Source organism: Leiobunum rupestre, chromosome 11 (assembly GCF_980474605.1).
Source record: "Leiobunum rupestre chromosome 11, qqLeiRupe1.1.hap1, whole genome shotgun sequence".
NCBI classification, from domain to species: Eukaryota; Metazoa; Arthropoda; class Arachnida; order Opiliones; family Sclerosomatidae; genus Leiobunum; species Leiobunum rupestre.
In genome coordinates, this window is record NC_143394.1 from 4,997,718 (window position 1) to 5,018,391 (window position 20,674).

Below are 20,674 nucleotides of genomic sequence, written 5' to 3' on the forward strand. Positions count from 1 at the left end.
CAAAATACAGATCACTTTCATCTTTCGGTGGTGGAGGATCCGAAGTATCAGTTGGTGTGAGTTTGGAAATATTATCCTTCGCTAAAGACAGCAACGATGAAAATTCAGAGTCAACTTCTCTTTTTCCAGTTTTCGTAGACTTATTTTCCGCTCCGTTTGAAATGGTTATTGTTTCAGCTCCCTTGGTAGATGGGATAGGTTCCGCTCTCTTGGGTTCTTTCGATTTGTTCTCTTCTTCACCATTAATTGTCGTTGTAATAAGTAAGAAATCTCTAAAAAATTTAACATTTAAAAAATCCCTACATAATAAAAACATACTCTTGACATTGGTCCTCGGTATAGTCTTGAGCCTCAGGATTATCCAAATCAGTGATGCCAGATCGTGGGATAAATCCCATATTGTGGGATTTTTAGGGTGTTTTTCTTGGAAATGGGATAATGGGTTTTCTTAACCAAAACAAAGGGTTTTGTGGGATTTTCCACTTTTTGGGAGATTTTCGAACGCCAGTTCAAAATACCCACGAAAATTTTTCTAAAGAAATATTGATACCGCCTTCGGAGAAAAAATAAAGTACCCCCTTCCACCTGTTCGGCTCCATAACGCTCCTAACTTTTACTTTTCATTCTAATAAGCCACGGTACCCACCCTTAGTCCCCCCTCCATAAAGAACCGCAAGGAAGAACGGGGGGATCATGACGTGCGCCAAGTTCCAAGAAAGGCGAAAGGTCGCAGCTGGCCTTCGCATTTCTTGGAATTCGTCCACAGTCTTATCTCCGAAACAACTTGGGAGTAGAGAAAAACGGAGCTGTCCATTGTCCAATTTGAAGAGGAGCATTCAGAGGCTTAAACTATCATCACGTTACTGTGGAAAGCATATTGCTGCATTTTGAGATCTAGCTTTGGGGCCAATAATATCAATTGCACTAACTTCAAGCCAGAACCCCGACATTTCCATCTCCACAATTCAAAAATGTATAATGAATAAAATTGTAGAGTTGCTACCTATGGATAAGCAAGAAGGATAAAGTAAACTAGTTATTTAAATATGACATTAATAATTTTTCAAAAAAATAAAAATAAATAAAATACAAAACAAAAAAAACCTAATTTAATTCGGTCCCAAAAACTTGTACCTGTTTTCCGAGGAGTTTTCGTGAATGTATAGGGGTTGTGGCTTTTGGGCGGTTTTTCACCGAAACTGTGGGATTTTTAACTTTCGAACATTGGCAACACTGATCCAAATCAATAGGTTCACCTATTGACTTCAGTAAATCCTCTATCACTTTTCTGTTGTTAATGAATTCTTCCATACTGGGTAATTCATTGTCGAGTGAGCAATTTGTAATAGATCTTAAATAAAAAAAAAACAAGAATGCACCAATTTATATTTTTACAATTTACCTCTAAATAAAGAAAAAAAAACTCTCTGCAATGCAATGTATGACCCAAAACACTTTCCATTAATGTAAAATATTTCCATTTCAGTGATTTTGACTATTTGGCACCAGCTCCACTTCTGCATTCTTCATTTTTCTTTGTCTTTAGCTTCATAAACGTATCCCTCAACCCTTTCCATTTATCCATCGCCTGCTTTCCTGTAAATATGTTTATGGTATAAATAAAAAATATAGAAAGTATGAAAATACTGTAAACGTACTTGTAATTCCAAACTTCTCGACTACAGCGTCCCATCGATTATCTTTTTTGCCATTATCCTTCTAATCGGTGTTGGTCCATTTGATCGAAAAATATGTGATCGACAGTCGATCATTATACGTTGCAATTGATCGAAATTCCATTTGATCGAATCCCATTTGTCATTTGTTTCATAAGATCGAACCTTCAAATGATCGAATACTATTTGATCGAATTCAAAAGTATTTATAGTACCAGTTGGTATGTTTTTATTTTACCGAATGTCAATATGAAGTGCAGAAGGAATAATGATGGAATAATTCATTGCTTAAGTGCAGAAGGAATAATGATGGAATAATTCATTGCTTAAGTGCAGAAGGAATAATGATGGAATAATTCATTGCTTTAACTGTATTAAGCCACAAAGATGAAGAGATTTTTACTTTATACACTATATGATGGAATTTTTTATGACATCGACGATAACGGCCCGTTGTTTTTGATATATATAAATAGGGTCAGGTTAGGTTAGGTTAGGTTGATGTACGCGCGCCGTAGGCGCGAATGCACCGTTGCCTTTTCGATTTACTCCCAAAAACTAGTAGTTTTACCCTACAGTAGCTTTCGATCAAATTTCGTTCGATCAAATGCCATTCGATCAAATGCAATTCGATCAAATGGAAATTCGATCAAATGGGACCCGTTCGATCATTTGGGAATCGATCAAATAGACTCAAACCTTATAATCCACAAGCGATGTGTCTAACAGGAATGGATGCTTTCGAATTTCCTCAATTAACAATTCATTGTCGACTACAATTTTCATGGTTTTCTACCTCTCCTTATTTCACCAGATGCTGCCATTTTTACTTACGCCTAGGTATAAATAAATGTAATACTTTAAATAAACGATTCTATTCGTGAGATAATTACCTTTACTGCAGTATCTTGGTCAAGTTGGCTGAGCTGCTTTTCTAAAGACCTAGGCTTAATAAGTGACGGACGGGAGCAGAATAGATCGAGAGAACGCGTTTTCTGATTGGCTGAAGCTTTTTATCGCCAAGGTGTGGACGTCAAAAAATAGAACATTTGCTAGATACCGCGGGGACGCGACTTTAGCGGCGAATTTGAAAAAAAGCGCAAATTGTATTCGCGAGCGTCAATTTTCAGCGCGAAAATTGTTTTTTTTTCCCGCTAAGTGGGAACTAGGCTTACCGCTTCCTAATTTTGAAGAAATAATCGGTTTTGAGTCGGGAATTTTTGTACAAAGTTGCTTTAAACATCAAAGAACTTGCTGAAAAAGAAATCTTCAAGATATCTACAAGAGGACCCCCATCGGCTATTTTTCTATGGGAAAAACCATTGAAAACGGAATTCGACTTTTGAAAACTTCAAAAGAAATTCGGTTAATAGGCAGCTGTCTCCAAGAACAACGGGAAAACCATCGTACATCACTGGAACTCTCAACAGTTTCCTTCGCTGGACTTCCACTAACTGTAGACTTGTGCACCGGCCAATCGCTACTAGACACATCGGCTCCGCTTAGTTTTCAACGGATTACGTCATCTCCAGAAGCAACGTCATCGCGCTCCGTTACCTTTCGTGGACTACTTTCCTTCGCCAGCAACTTCAGCCTGTTCCAATAGACAATTCACAACCTTCCATCTCAGCCAGCATCTTAACATCGCAGTGGACCACGTCATCATTTTACTTATGGAACGGTTCGTATAATTTACGTACAAGCTTTCCCCAGGCATAGGTTATCTGCGGTACTACTCGGCTGTAGCTAGTCTGGGCTAGATAGTTCCCCTTCTTAGGGGTAGTGACGTGGACTGGGTGGAGGATAAATTTTTGGGTTTTTCGCTGGGGGCACACGGGTCACGCCCGATTTTGTGTCTCCAGGCGTTTGACGTTTGGCGTTCATGGGCTTAATTTTCATTTTATAATCTTCTGGTGCCCGTACGCTAGCTTTGACTAGGTTAATGTACTGCAAACTTTACGCTTTGGGCCATTCCCCATAGTTTTTTTTGGAAGGGCGGTGTTCCTATAATTCGTGACGTCATAGGGCATAAACGGTTCCTCCTATCAAAATTTGACGAAATTATCCCCGACTAAACTACAATTCGACTCCATTCGGAACAATTTCGGACCACATTTATTTTTATTTTGTTTTTCTTTCCACGCGCTTCTAAATTTCGATTTCTTTAATTCGGCATATCTCGACAACCGTTATCGATAGCCAAATTCTAAATACATTTTTGGTATCTTTACCATTTCGGCTTTTACATTAAGTTTTTAATTTTAACTTCTTGTCACGTCATTATCCTAGTTCATTTGACTTTTTACGCAACCCGGTACATTACCCATTTACAAAATGTCACAAACGTCTGTCAAAGAGCGGTTGGCAGATATACAACTACCTACAGATGGCCAAATTCATTCAAACAATTCGTATTCCGTTCTTGGTGGTCATGTGAACTCTGATATCGACGAGCCAAATGAGGAGTTTCATGACTCCGAACGCTTTCCTTCTGACGTCAATGCTATTACTCGAGCAACAATTCGTGAGCTCCAGGACCTGCTAGCGAGTGAATTTAGGAGTATTAAGAGGGCAACTCGCGATAAGATTTCTGACCAAAGACTCTTTATTAGCCATTTAGAGGGAGTCTTGGAGGAACGTAATCGGACGATTGAACGTCTCTAAAAGTCCCGACCTCACTTCGCTCCACTTGCTGCGGCTCCTGCAGTTACAAGCGATACACCCTTGCAACCACCACAATCAATGCAGCCGCAATCCCTTCTACCACTATCCCAGCAACTACTTTTACAAATCCTTCCACTCAAAAACGTTTTCATTCGCGCCAACAGTCGTAATGACAATATCTTAATCCGTTACTCAACCGACACTAATCTCTCTCGGGACTCTTTCACCACTTCTATCAAAGATAAAGGTAATCCCCGCGATCTACGTATATTGGTGTAGAACACATCCGCCCATGTCGTAGTGGTAAGGGCCTAGTAATTCGCTGTGCAAATAAATCGGACGTTGGTACCCTAAAACAACATCTTGACACATCTACTGACTTCCTAAATTCTAATGATCTTTTCGTCGTTAATAATACTCTTTCGGAACCAACTTTTAAAATTCAATGGGTCGTAGTTCGATAGATTTAACTATTAGTTAAACAAAATATTTGATTGGAATATTCCCGATATAGAATCTTGTTCGGACCATACAATTTTTGTATTATCTATTCGATCGGACGGCTGTATCTACCAAATTTCTGAAATTTATAACACAAAAAAACGCGGACTCGACTAAATTCGAGGAGTTGGCTAATGCTGTTGACTTTTTCTGGGAGAGCTAACTAATTACTTGGATTGAAAAGAGTTACACGGACTGAAACATATAGACTCTTCGCACGCACACGCTTATACTACTAAAAATAACTTGACCAATTTTAACTAAACAAAAAAACTTTATTTCTTATTCTCCCTCCGCCAGGGAGTCCTTCTCGCACGAAGGAGCTCTTCTCGCTTTCTATTTTAGACTACCTTTCAAAAAGAAAATCACCCCCCTTTATACCCCGAATGGAAAAGTTTTCGGCCGCCTGACCAAGCCCCGCGCGACATGACGACGCTACAAGATAAAAGATACAATATACAAAAGAGAGAGAAAAGATGGACGGGAACAAAAAAACCCAATCCTTAACAATTCCAAAAGTCGTATTTACAATAAAAACATGAGAAAAAAATCCCTAACCCAAATCCGACAATTTTTAAACACTTATTAGAATTAAAATCTAACATACAATCAAATTTATACAAACTTTAACCAAATATTTTACAAAGGCAGCTTTCGCTGATTATCAGTTGGCTATAATTGCTTACACTGAAGATATCGAGGATATGGTTATTTCTTTAACTGATATCGTGAAAACTATATGCCAATCATCCCTTAAACTGAAAAGAATAAGACATTTTAAATCAGTCTCTTGGTGGAACAAATCTCTATTTATTGAGCGCCAGCTTGTGAGGGCCCTGAGACGACGTTGGCAAGCTTGTAGAGACCCCTCCCGTCGCTTGGAACTTCACATTTGTTATAAACGCGGCCTTTCTTCATCTAAAAAATATATTCAAGAGGCAAAACCAAAATCTTGGGATAAATTTTATATTTCCGTCGAAGATTCGTCACCCTTTTCTCTACCTTATAAATTGTGTGCTCATAAAATCAGCACACCTACAAAAATCTCCACAGTTTTGAAGTCGGACGGCTCGTTGAGTTCCACCCTTGAGGAAACCATTTTATCACATTCTTTTCCATCGGACGATATCAGCACGGATACCGAAGTACATACTTCAGCTCAATTTATTATTTCTTTACCACTTCAAACATCCGACGATCTACCTTTTACTGATACAGAGCTTTTGAACACATTACACTCCCTTCCTTCTGGCCAAGCTTACTTTCCCAGTTCATGGAAGTGCTCCAATCTTATATTACTTAATAAACCCGGTCGTGAGCCTGACGATGCCAAATCCTATTGAGTAATTTGTATCCCGACGGCATTTGGAAACGTTTTCGATAAACTTATTACAAGACGTCTTACTTTTTTCCTTGAATCAAACTCTCTCCTCGATAATCGTCAATTTGGTTTCCGGCCGTGTTTGTCAACAACTCACGCGCTGCTTCATGCGGTGGATTTTGTACGCACAAATAGAGATGAAGGCTATCATACTTCCCAGGCGCGTAGGAACGTTTTGGATTAAGGGGGGTACAGCTTGGATGCTAAATTTGGCGCCCCCTCATCGGCAGGCTTTTTGCGCCCCTACTTAATCAATTCGGAGCCCTTTTCCAGGGGCGGCTCCAGTTGATATTTACGATGAGTATCATTTTAATATACGTGTAAGAAATCAATACAGCTTACTGTTTACATGTCATCAAGGTTTTTTACATGCAAGAGATACTGCAGCTACAGAAGAGCAGCATGCTACGTAAATAAATTTTCCAGAGCTTTAACAGCGGAACTTCGGCCGTCATTTATATGCTAAAGCTCTGGCAGCTGCAGGCCGAGTCACTGACTCACTTCTGGAAAATCGAGACCCGTATTCGGAGATAAATTTCAAGGCTGCGGCAGCCGAGGGGTCCGTCACTTCGAGGAATCTCGTACGGACTTTGATTTCGTGATTCCGAATCTCAAGAATCTAATCAGGAATCTTGGGAATATTTGAATCTTCGGAATCTTGGAATCCTACTCGAATCGATGAATCTCGTGTGAATCACGGAATCTCCTCGCGGGGGAAAAAAGCGCCTGCCGCAGGGCAATTTCATCGACATCAAGAGTGGTCAGTAACTAGAACACAATGGCCTCTTCTGGACGCGAAGCCTTTTCCTGGCTCTCAAGCCATTATGCGGATAACTTTAACGTGGCGGGATGACACGCTACTCGCGCGCTTCAGCTGTGGGTGACTTTGAAGGCGAGGTTTGAATCTCAAGCAGACTGAAAATAAAGTGAGCCCCTTTACAGGGTGGAAAATAAGGAACTTTTTAAAGTGAACCACTGAGCGGCAGTTACCATCGACTTAATCTTCGACCCCGTGCCCTGAAATACCTGAGCTAATCCATAATATGTAATCGTAGACCAAGTTGAATTGAAGGCCACACCAGCCTTCGAATTATTACAATTTCCGGTGCGAAATTATGACGTAGGGAATGAAAAGTCACGCAGTTAGAAAAAAGAGTTTGATTATAAACCCCCAAAGTTCTTAAAAAAAATTCCACAAATTCAAACCCTCCAAAACCCTTTAACGGAAATTTTCAAACCCACAAGGCTTAAAAATTAGCACTTTTATGATTATAAATTGAACCATTAGAAACCCCTTAAAAACTTCCTAGGGTTTGCAACAAACCCCCCCCCCATCCCGTGTATTTATAGATTACATTAAAATTTATTAATTTAATTTACGGCTTGATAACAAACTTTGGCGATTGCATCGGGCGCGTTTCGAACCCAAGTCCTCTAGCTCGACAGGCGGGCGTTTTACCACAGAACCACCGAAAGATGTATGATTGCAACGATGTTTAGAGAAACCATTTTGGGGAAAGTCCGTCTTCCTTTACGTTTTATGAAATTATTATAGGGCTTGATATCAAATTTTGGCGTAGATGGCGTGAGATAGTTTAAAACGTGCAGGGTTTGAAAAGGGTTTTAAAAAGTGAAAAATTATTATTTTTTTTCTATAGGTTCTTAAATTGGAATCCTAAGGGTTTTCCATTGACCTATAGGGGTTTCCTTTAAACATTTAAACCCTTTTCAAACCATGCAAGTTGCCAAAACAAACCTTAAGGGTTTATAATTTTTTCCTAAACCTTTTTTAAACCCAAAGCAAACCCTAATAAAACCCATGGAAACCCTTTTTTCTAACTGTGCACCTGCTACTCGATTTTTCAAACACCAGTGGGACCCTTTTATTAAGTGGGCCAGTCAACCACTGACCCCTCAACTGACCACCTTCGACTTAATTTTTAAACTGACCTAGACAATTTTTAACTGGTCATTTGCCTAGTCACACCGCCTTTTCTATAAAATTCGAACAGCTAGATTGGTTTTGGTTGCGAATAGATGTATCAAGGAACCTTGTACAAGTGTGTAGCCGAACAAGAATCACGGAACTGAACAAGAATCACGGAATCAAATAAGAATCAAAGAATCAAGAGTGGAATCACGGAATATTAAGGAATCATGGCGGAATCACGGAATCAAATAAGAATCAAAGAATCAAGAGTGGAATCACGGAATATTAAGGAATCATGGCGGAATCACGGAATCAAATAAGAATCAAAGAATCAAGAGTGGAATCACGGAATATTAAGGAATCATGGCGGAATGACGGAATCAAATAAGAATCAAAGAATCAAGAGTGGAATCACGGAATATTAAGGAATCATGGCGGAATGACGGAATCAAATAAGAATCAAAGAATCAAGAGTGGAATCACGGAATATTAAGGAATCATGGCGGAATCATGGAATCTGGCTAGAATCTAGAATCTTAGCAGAATCAAGAATCTTGATTCCAGATTCCGTGATTCGGAATCTCGTACACGATTCATCGAAGTGACGGACCCCTCGGCGGCAGCTGCAGCGCTGAACGGCGAGGCGTTGACGGCCGCTTCCATTCCTTCTTCTAGAGGAGGCAAGGGCGCGAGCCAGGCCAATGGAAAATGTACGATACATTGTGTTTTTTTTATTAAAATTCAGGAAATGTTATTGTTATTTATAATTACAATTTATAACTACACAAAAACCTCGTTTTTGGCGCTGCTTCAACTTGTTTTTGGCTATGCGATTATGGTAAGTCACAAGTATCTTAGTGATAAAATTATTTTAGTAAACCTATTTATGAAATTACGGTTGTAGTGCAACCGTTCAACGATGGCGTCGCAATTTTCGTCGAAATTTAACCTATTAGGCCTATATAAAAGGGAAAAACAATAAGTTTTATGGGAACTTTAGAATATCAAATGCAAGTGCTTTCTTATTCTAAAAATGTCTAAAAAGCTTTATAGAGTTTTATGGTTTTATAGAATGCCTATGGTGATCTAATACCTACAGTGCCATGGGTGGACTCTCTTGACCTAAATCAAGGCCCAGTATTCCTCTTATGTCTTAAAAAAAATCTACGACGGTGCCCCCCCCCCAAAATATTTGTCTGGAGCCGCCCCTGCCCTTTTCAAACCAATTTGGCACCCCTTTAAAATTTCAAGGGAGGTACATTGTACCCCTGTACCCCCCGTTCCTACGCCACTGATACTTCCTTAATTTCCCTTGATATTCAAGGCGCTTTCAACCACATTTGGATTCCCAGCATTTTACTTGCCCTTCGACAAAAACGTTGCCCCTAACATTACTTAATTATTGAGGCTTTTTTAATAGGTCGTTCAGTTACCTATGCTACACCAAACTTCTCTGTCAATAAAAATATATATCGTGGCGTTCCGCAGGGATCGTACATTGGCCCAGTCCTCTGGAATATCGTTTGCGATACCATCTTCTCACTCGTCTTGCCATCGAATAGCGATATTCAATCCTTTGCAGACGATCTTCAGGGGATGATTCGAGCAACTTCTCGTCGAGCTTTTGAGTCTCTCGGTTCCGAATTGTTGTGCATTTTGAATCGGTGGGCTACAGACCACAAACTTTCCTTTTCAATGGATAAATCACATGCTATAACTTTCGGCAAAGGGGGCAAAATTATATCTAGGCTCCCATATTTCAGACTACATGGTGTTGCAGTTCCAATGCCCGCCCTGCGAAGGCAAGGACTACAATTGACCTAGAAGCGTAGACCTATGGGACTTGGGGACCTATAAGAGCTCTACCCCTTTGCCCGAATACGGAAAGAGCACTCCAAAGGCTGCACTCGCTGTAATTGGTGTACAGAATTTAAGGAAGTGGTTAGCCACATTAACATCATCGTCAACACTGCGGCAAAATATCTACGAAGTATCTAAACGTATCAATCGCAACTGTGATACCACGACCAACTTTGATGAAGCGCTGTTTGCGCTATAGTGGCTACCCTAATCGCTGGAATTCCGCGAGCAAGGATTTTACCGCTATAACTAGAGTGGCGCTGAACTCATACAGTTTTTATATTGGCTTCAATACAAATATGTAATGCTAGTTTTTAGGCATTTCATAAATTTCTGGATATTTAATTTTAAAACGTTACTTGCTGGGTTTCCGACATTAAAGTCACTTTTGATGCCTCATTTTTTCTAAAATAAATTTAATTTTTAGTCTGGGAAGTGATTCTACATGTGTGGCCCATTTAAGTGAGCACTGGTCGCTGGGTTCAGTAATTTGCTCCATATGTATTGTCACCTCCCCCCCCCCCCAAGACGTAAAAGTGACCTCCCTAGTTTTAGCTCCCGTTCATTATAATCATAAGTGTATAATATTTTTACATAAGTGGGACACTTCCTATTCTTCCCATGCAAAAGTTTTACTAAGAGTCAAAAGTCGTCTCCTGAATAATTTTTATAATTTTTTTACTAAGCGAAGGTAAAATAAATATTTAATTGTTATTAAATTAGTTTTTATGATAATTATATTTAAAACTAGCGAAACTAAAATTCAAGGGTAACCATAAGGTGTGGCTATAAACACTATGCAATTGCGCAATATTTTAAATAATAACAAACCCCGTAACTGGAGGATAGTTGAAAATGAAAATAAGTGTATGAACGCTTCATTTAATTTGTGTACTCTCCAAGAAACTGATTTGTATGTTAGTTCTTTAAATATCTCAAACCTTGTAAGTAAGAGAGATGTTATCTAGAACAGGCGGATTTATTTAAGTGTTTGCTACTATGGATATTTGATGTACACAACAGGAAGGCATTATTACTTACTAATATGCAAAAAAAACTTCAAATTAACAAGCATTATTAAATCTTTAAAATTTTGTTATTCACGCTACTTTACAATATGTAATGCTAGTTTTTAGGGATTTAATTAATTTCTGGCTATTTAATTTTCAAACGTTACTTGCTTGGTTTCCGACGTTTAAGTCACTTTTGATGCCCTATGTTTTTCTAAAATAAATTTAATTTTTAGTCTGGAAAGTGATTCTACATGTGTGGCCCCTATTTTAAGTTAGCGCTGGTCGCTGGGTTCATTAATTGGCTCCATATGTATTGTCACCTCCCCCCCCCCGCCCCAAGACGTTGTAAAAGGGACATTTTAATTCTTTAATTTTCCCTCTCTTTAAAAGTATCCATTGATAAAAAGTCTTAGCCCTTCGTAAAAGTGACCTCCCTAGTTTTAGCTCCCGTTCATTATAATCATAAGTGTATAATATTATTACATAAGTGGGACACTTCCTATTCTTCACATGCAAAACATTTACTAAGAGCTATTCACAAGACCGACTTCATTACGGGCTTCGTCGCCGTTTGGCGTCCGCTTAAATGGTAATAATACATATTACTTTTTTAATATTTACAAGTTTTGTCGAAGGCAATTGCGTTAAAATTACAATGACACCATTTTAATACGAATAAGTTTGAATTTCCAGCTTTAGCCTGTATAAACAAATCTTAAATTTCTGTGTGAATTGAGCGCCTCTAGCGGAATATCTTTGGCTCGCAGGTTTACGTAGAAACTTCAACGAATGCGTTGGCCGCTAAAGCTCCTCATCAAAGTTGGCCGTGGTGATTCTATCGGTTCGTTTACTAAATGTTAATAGTTTTAAGTTAGAGTTATTGTATTGTTAATGTTTAATATTTTGAAGTTATTTTGTAAGTTAGATGTTAGGGAAATAGGTGCACTATAGAGTAGGATTTATTTTATTAGTTCGTTTAATTAATTAACAGTTATCTTTAAAATTAAATATTTCATGACAACCTTCATACCCCTTTTATTAATTAATACCTAGACACCATTTAATATTTAGTTAAATAATGATTGTTAAATAGTGAAACCCGGAGGTTATTTTAGTTGTAATGTGGGATCGGATATTCAATGTCAAATTAACATATACTCATTAACTACAGCTGCCCAGGGCCGGATATATGATTTGGGTTGTAAACATAAAATACCAATAGAAACCTTTATTTTGAAGACGAAAAATGTATTAAACACATACAATTGAAACTTCGACTCTAGACACAAAATACTTAGATTTGGCTTTCCTCGGTGGCCAACAGATCGAAATACCACCTTTAATCCCAATTAAATATTTCCGTACTCAGTGGATGATTTTCTCCCAGGTAAGGATGCTTAAGAAATCCTTTAAAAATCTTGTTTACATTTCAAGATAGGCTTTCGGTAAGTTAAAAAGCTTTAAAAATAAAACGAATAAATAAATTATTTATTCGCCAAAATTATTAAAAGTTTGACACAAATGATGCTGTAGATGACGCTACACAGCACTAGGGAGACTTTCCCCATCTATTTATAACGACAAGCGACGCACGATCAATTTTTAAATAGAAGTGGAAAGGCTACCTAGTGCTGTGTAATGTCATCTACAGTATAAACGGTGTGAGAATCTTAATAATTTTTTTCTTCGAGACAGTAAGTTAGTTTTATCTAGGAGCAACAAACACAAGGAGAACGCAGCTAGCCTTTAAACACGCTAACGAAGGGTTGTGTACGAATTTTATTGGACGAGCGTCACGAGCCTTTACGCTGAACGTTTTACGGGCGGGGGGGAAAACAATTTCCGAATTTTTCCTTTCCGACGACAGCAGGCGCTAAAGTGTCTAGCCAATGAAAAATGTACACAAGAAAATCCACGACTTTTGACGGGTTGCGTTCTCCTTGTGTGGGGTGTTGTGTTTGTTGCTTCTAGGTTTTATCAAGGATCCTATATGTTAGAAGGATATGAGGCGAGGGACGAAAAGTGGCAGCGCCCTCGGTGTGTCATGCGCGATAGAGAATCCGTCTTTAGATTCCGTCAAGGACAAAACATGAAGGAAGCACCGCCAAAATTTGTCCTTGAGGGAATAGAAACAATACGTCTCTCTTAATATCGACGGCGCTGCCGGCGTTTTGAAATTACGGGCTGGCCGGAGGGCTACCTATCCTTCTAAAATAAAGGATCCTTGGTTTTATCGTTTTGAAAAGTAATAAATCCAAAATTTTGATCTAATAGCGTTTCAAGATGTTTTTATCGGCTGTAAAGAAGTTTAAAACCCTTTTAATTTCGAGGAGGATAAAGGTGAGGTTGTAAAAACGATCTTAGCAGCGTTGTTGTAATCTGGTAAGGCAGCAAATGCGATAATGTAGTTGTTTGATAATGGTCATAAAACTTCCGTTTTACGCTATTCAGATAAAAACAAGTACCCACATTTTCGCGTTGGATTCTAGCACTACAACTAGTTCGTGGCTTGTCTCTTATTTACCCACTGTGGAGCAAAATGATTTTCAAGTCACTGGTTACGCTGCTTCTGCTGACCAAAATTTGTAAGGATATTTTTTTTTATCCAAGGTAAATAATGATTTTAACAGTCATTGTTGAACTAACAATTATTTAGATGCAAATATTGATGGGTTTTCCTGCGGTTTCGAAAGCAGTCTGTGTGGTTGGTCCAAAATCAAGGGTCCCAGAGAAAGCCACTTTTCGTTGAGGAAAGATATTGAAGATAACCAAAGTATATTTCGATGATAGTCGCTTTTAGATCATACAATTAATGTGGGGTTTGCAAGTTATCGCCCCTTCGGTTTCCCCTTTCCATAAAATGTATTATCGATATGGGCAATAGTGAGTGTAGGGAGCTGTTGACTCGAGTGAGGCCTGCCACCACCCTCCGGCCACCTGATTTAAAGATATTAAATAGGACTTGGGCCTAAGGTGGTACCTTGGGTATTAGCCTAGCAGGTTATTATTTTATATAAATCAAACCACAAGTATTCAACGTATAACTTCATAGTTCACGTACCTAAAGAATTATTCACACGAACATTTTAGTCCAATTTTGTTGGGCTACACAGTTGTAGAAGCATGTGCCGTTGTAGGAGAGATGTAGGACTAAAATAACCAATTTGTATCATGATATCAAGGTCAATCAAGATTTCATATACCTATCCCGGAAAATCGAGATAAACATGTTTATATCTTGATTTCTGTATATGTTGATTTTAGATATGTATATGTTGATTTTAAATAGGTATATATTTTGTTTTTAAATAAGAATATATCTTGATTTTAAATAGGTATATATTTTTTTTCCAAATAGGTACATATCTTGATTTTAGATATGTATATATCTTGATTTTGGATGTGTTTATGTATATATTTTGATTTTAAATCGTTACATATTTATGTATTTTTTATATATTTTTATCACAAATATTTTAATTGAATATAAAAGTAGATAAACGGATTATCATATTTTATAGAAGTATTTTAGATTTATGAAAAATAGTGTGGATATGGAATTGCTAGGATATCAACAGGAACCTATTTGGTTGACTAAAGGTCAGTTAGTTTGGCCACTGAATTTGTCGAAATAATTGGCAGTTAATTAACCAGTTGTGGGAACAACACGCAATTATTTTCGGGTAGGTGTACAATTTGTACTGAGATATACAACTATTTTAAATTCCAGCAATGAAATTAAGCTATTCCGTGACGTAATTGACGCGACGAATTTTAAACCTTTGACTTTTCGTCTAATATTGTTATAGTAGACATAATTAATGAACAACTAATTTGGCACCAGTAAAATTGCACAGTCTGAAAGGTATTTTAGTGCGTGGTTGGAGGTTATATTCCCTTTAAAGTTCCCAGAGCCAAAATATGAGATATATTATTTAAATATCGCCGAGCTTATTTTATTCATGGATAAAAATTAATCGAAATCCGAGCACTATATGAGATACAGGCGTGGTATTAAAATATAACTCTTTAAGCTCTTCCCAGCAATTTTCCAAATGAAGAGTGTGTGGTGGTGTTTGTGGAAGACATTGCTCCAGGGGCGGAATATGAAGTGACCGTTGTCAGTCCGTTGTCAGTCAGTAAGCCCAGCGTGATACAGTTCGATTTGTATCTGAGTGCGGAAGCGGAAGTGAGCATCGACGTCGAGTCCCCGAAGAGATGGCTCGTCTACATGTCCAACGAGGAGACCAACCGAAATCAATGGATTCACGCGCACGAAATTGACCAGCCGCATTTAGACGCTATTCCGGATGGTGGCAATTACAAAGTAAGCTTTCGTTCAAGGGATTAAGTAGTAGAGGGCTCGGACATTCCCAAAAAAAGCGTACGGGATTTCGAAATCTCTGTGATTTCGTCAAAGATTTCGCGATTTTTTCAAAGATTTCGCGATTTCGTCGGAGATTTCGCGATTTCGTCAAAGATTTCCCGATTTCGTCAAAGATTTCGTGATTTCGTCGGAGATTTCGCGATTTCGTCAAAGATTTCCCGATTTCGTCCAAGATTTCGCGATTTCGTCAAAGATTTCGCGATTTCGTCGGAGATTTCGCGATTTCGTCGGAGATTTCGCGATTTCGTCATAGATTTCGCGATTTCGTCGGAGATTTCGCGGTTTCGTCTGAGATTTCGCGATTTCGTCGGAGATTTCCCGATTTCGTCAAAGATTTCGCGATTTCGTCAAAGATTTCGCGATTTCGTCGGAGATTTCGCGATTTCGTCATAGATTTCGCGATTTCGTCGGAGATTTCGCGGTTTCGTCTGAGATTTCGCGATTTCGTCAGAGATTTCGCGATTTTATTAGAGATTTCGCGATTTCGTCGGAGATTTCGCGATTTCGTCAGAGATTTCTTCTGAAGTGTACGGGATTTTGTACAAATGTCCGACCCCTCTAGAGGGCTCGCTACCACCCTCCTACGCATTGTAACCCGGCCACCTGTTTAAAGGCGTAATAAGTCGCTAGATGACTTGGGCCTAAGGTGGTACCCAGGGTATTAGCCTAGCCTATTTATCATTTTTGACGACCGAAGCAAATATCAAATATTGGTTTTTAAGCCGCGTCAAATACCAAATTGAATATTTAAATCGTTGAATAGTTTGGTCTAGAGTTGTTAATTTTCCGGAAAAATTAAAAATTGAAACATACATTTTTTATACTAATAAAAATTAGTCACTTTCTCACAGATTCGACAAGAAATCCGAATCTGGCAATGACACTTAAATCGGAATATTATTGTAGAAGATATTAAGGTATTAGCGGGGCTCATTTGACCCCCAAAATGCAAAAATGACGTCACCTTTGATTTTTTAATTTTCCTATATGTTAGTTATCCTGACCCAAGTAACTTAGATTTAAAATATCAACAATGATAAACTTTTATTTTAAATATAACACTTAGTTTATTTTATTTTGAAAATTTTTTTTTAATTTGTGATGTTGAATATAGAGGTCACTTTTTCAATAAAGTGCAATTTAAATGATTTGTATTTATCATAAATTAATTATAATATCAATCTTTTATTTATTTCAGTTATAATTTTAACATTAAAAACCATTCAGTGCAAGGTTCGTAAAAATGCTTGCCGCACTATATATATGCATTCAGTGTATCTTAATTTGGCTCTGAATTTTGTTTTGAATCCTTATTGTAGAAGACATTTTGGGGCCCTCTAAACCCCGAAAAAACGGGAATGACGTCACCTTCGATTATTTCGATTTTTCAATATGTTAGTTATCTTGATCAAAGTAGCTTATATTTAAAATATCAACAATGAGAAACGATACTATGAAAAATGTTAATTATGCTTTTTGGATTAATTTTTTTTTATTTCAATTGCAAATTCATCATTAATCTCCATTGAGCGTAATTTAAGATTATGATTAGTTCATTTGCTTTTCACTAGATGTAGTGAAGATAAATGGGTGAAAATTATACTTTGGCGTTCTTCTTGGTCTTAGAGAAGACCAGGACTAAGCTCTCATTAAGGTTCTGCTGATCCCATTGTTGATATTTTATATATAATTTACTTGGGCCAAGATAACTAACATATTAAAAAATTGAAATAATCAAAGGATACGTCATTCCCGTTTTTGGGGGTCTAGAGAACCCCCTAATGTCTTCTACAGTAATGATCTAAAACAAATTTCGGGGCCGAATTAAGATACACTGAATGGTTTTTAATGGTACAATTATAATTGAAATAAATAAGAGATTGATATTCAAATCAATTTATGACAAATACGAAGCGTTTAAATTGTACTTTATTGAAAAAGCGACCTCTATATGCAACATTACAAATTAAAAATATTTTTGTAAGAATTTCGACGGTTAACGAGATAAATCTCAACTGGTTCAAATCAAGTGCTTTCGTATTAAAGCAACTGTCGACTCTATCATTTCCTCCTGAATTATGAAAAGGCCCCTGTTATTAGAGATGGCCATGAATCTATCCGAATCTTCGAAAAAAATTACTTTCGCGGAGAGCGTGGAGCCATCTGTTAATGGGAACGGAAGCTAAAATTCAAAATAGCGAAACAATAACGTCGTCAGAGAGCCATTATAGAGTAGTATATTTAGACCACTTTTACTCTTTTTAGTGAACTTTAACCTAAATTATATATCCCATATAATATATATTGTAAACAATTACTATAATTGAAGTTATTGACAAATTTACAAACGAGCCAATCAACGCGAAGCATACTTTTATGTCCCGCCTTTTGGGTCAAAATGTAGCTTCAGCATCTTGTTTTGATTTCGACGCTAGCGACATCTGTTGAAAAAAGAGCTACTCCACCTAGAGCCGACACTTGCTTTAAATACAACCTTCTATTTTCTAATTAAAATTACTTTTCAGATATCTATTGTTGTAAAACTTAAAACCAGCCCCGATATGCAGTTTTTCGCCATCAAGAATCTCGTTACCCAATCAACGACTTTAACCTCATCTAGCGGCACCGATGTCGATGGCGACGCAAGACCATCTTCACCCCTGACGGTCACAGGCGGAACTACCCAACAGCCAACAACGTTAGACGAAACCACACCAGCTTTGAATACGGCGGAAACCACGTCAGTTTCCAAAACGGTGGAAACCACGTCAGCTTCTAATACGGTAGAGACCACGTCAGCTTCTAATACGGCGGAAACCACGTCAGCTTCGAATGCGGCGGAAACCACTTCATCTTCGAATACGGCGGAAACCACTTCATCTTCGAATACGGCAGAAACCAAGTCAGCTTCGAATACGGCGGAAACCACGTCAACTTCTAATACGGCTGAAAGCACGTCAGTTTCCAAAACGGTGGAAACCACGCCAGCTTCTAATACGGTAGAGACCACGTCAGCTTCGAATACGGCGGAAACCACTTCATCTTCGAATACGGCGGAAACCACTTCATCTTCGAATACGGCAGAAACCAAGTCAGCTTCGAATACGGCGGAAACCACGTCAACTTTAAATACAACGGAAACTACTACAACTTCGAATACGGCGGAAACCACGTCAGATTTAAATACGACGGAAACTATTACATCTTGGAATACTACGGAAACTATTACATCTTGGAATACTACGGAAACTATATCAGATTCGAATACGACGGAAACTGCAACAAGAACTACGCTATGCATAAAACAAGGTCTACAAGGATACGACTTCTTTATTAAACACTTAGGCTGGAAAAAAGTGCTGCTTATGATTTTATTCTGCTTCTTTGGCATGCTGATATTAGCCTTCGCCTACGACATTGGAATGAAATATTATTCCAATCGGAAAAATGATCGTAGGACAATCTTCCAAACTCGAAGTGAAAGTGACGCCCCACCCGATCCTATTGAAACGTACCACCGCCAACAATTCGCCACTAAAAGCACCGTCAGACTTTACTAAATTGCCCGATTATATACAAAACAATTAGCAGAAACCATAAGTGGATAATGACACTTCCTATTCACCCAATGCAAATTTTTTAATGATAGTCTGTTGTACCAATGACAACGAAAACAATTTCGTACCGACAGACTGACAACGCTCGTAGTATTTGGAGGATGCTCTGAAAATCGGCGACGGCCCGCCGGCAGCCTTTTCGACGAACCAGCCAAGGCCTATTGAAATGCTTTCAAAATTGTAAATAACGTTTACTTTAGGAAAATATTGATGAATCATTGAATCGGAAGTTAAAAATACCTATTATAAACACTGGCTCCGATTTAGAAGTTAGTTTTTTTTCAAATATCAAACCTTAACGCGTGTACGCTCGTATTTCTCGCCATCAAACTAACCAACTATTTTGCCAACGGAAAGAGTATAGTCCAAGAGCCCATGACAAAATAAGCATGTGATCAGGTACACGATGGGTCAAGGTATTTTTTAATTAGGTTAGTGATTTGTAACAAAGAACTGTTTGTCTTACGGGTTAAAATGGGGGCTTTCCGGAAATACGAACCACGTGACGTCACTTCCGGTGACCTTGAAATTGATATGACCTGATATTGGTATCATTTGATTGGTCTAAACGTGCTCTTACCAAATATCGGTTAATTAACCTTCAAATCTGAAATAAGAGACGTATAAGATTAAAAAACTAATTTCGAGCCCCTCCCAAATTTACTAGTATAAGACAAAATTACTTTTTTAGTCTTATACACCGTTTGGTTCAGATTTGAAGGCTAATTAACCGATATTTGGTAAGAGCACGTTTAGACCAATCGAATGATACCAATATCAGGTCATATCAATTTCAAGGTCACCGGAAGTGACGTCACGTGGTTCGTATTTCCGGAAAGCCCCCATTTTAACCCGTAAGACAAACAGTTCTTTGTTACAAATCACTAACCTAATTAAAAACTACCTTGACCCATCGTGTACCTGATCACATGCTTATTTTGTCATGGGCTCTTGGACTAGTAGGAAGGGACGAGTTTCCTGTCCGGAAACTTCCTATTTCGCAACCACTCCACGACAGACTATCATTGACCAATTTCGTTCTGTGCCATATTTATGTTTGATGACAGTTTAGATAATATTGAAAGTCACTTTAAATCGAGATACCGTAAATTCATCGTAATGGAGAAAGAATGTTTAGAAAAATATGACAGTTAGTTATATCCGATTTTTTAGCCAGCGGTATTTTCAATGACGAAAATAGTACCATTTAGTTAAACATTTATTTTTAACTATATAAAAAGGAAAAATCTGTTTTCTTGTGAGGAATCTTTTACCTGTTGATGTGAGCATTTGTAACTTTTTAGCGATTAAATAAACGCCTACCTGCTAGCCAGATAAGCTTTTAAAATATTATTATTCGTTAAATTTTATTAATAAAAATCGACAAATTTTATTAACAAAAATCAATACATTTTATTAACAAAAATCAATAAATTTTATCAACAGAAATCGTAAAATTTTATTAACAAAAATCAATAAATTTTATTAACAAAAATCAATAAATTTTATTAACAAAAATCAATAAATTGTATTAACAAAAATCAATAAATTTTATTAAAAAAATCAATAAATTTTATTAAAAAAATCAATAAATTTTATCAACAGAAATAGTAAAATTTTATTAACAAAATGCAATAAATTTTAT

General features: G+C 37.6%; 1 protein-coding gene across 1 annotated transcript; it reads left to right on the forward strand.

The window, feature by feature from the left end:
* The first annotated feature begins 13,298 nt into the window (after positions 1-13,298).
* On the forward strand, positions 13,299-20,267 carry LOC149921181 (uncharacterized). The gene is made up of 5 exons (XM_090163261.1): positions 13,299-13,407; positions 13,477-13,610; positions 13,682-13,798; positions 15,060-15,352; positions 17,938-20,267. Exons 2-5 carry the CDS (start codon positions 13,565-13,567, stop codon positions 18,970-18,972), a joined length of 1,491 nt encoding a protein of 496 aa, XP_090019387.1. The 5' UTR covers positions 13,299-13,407; positions 13,477-13,564; the 3' UTR covers positions 18,973-20,267.
* The last annotated feature ends 407 nt before the right edge of the window (positions 20,268-20,674 follow it).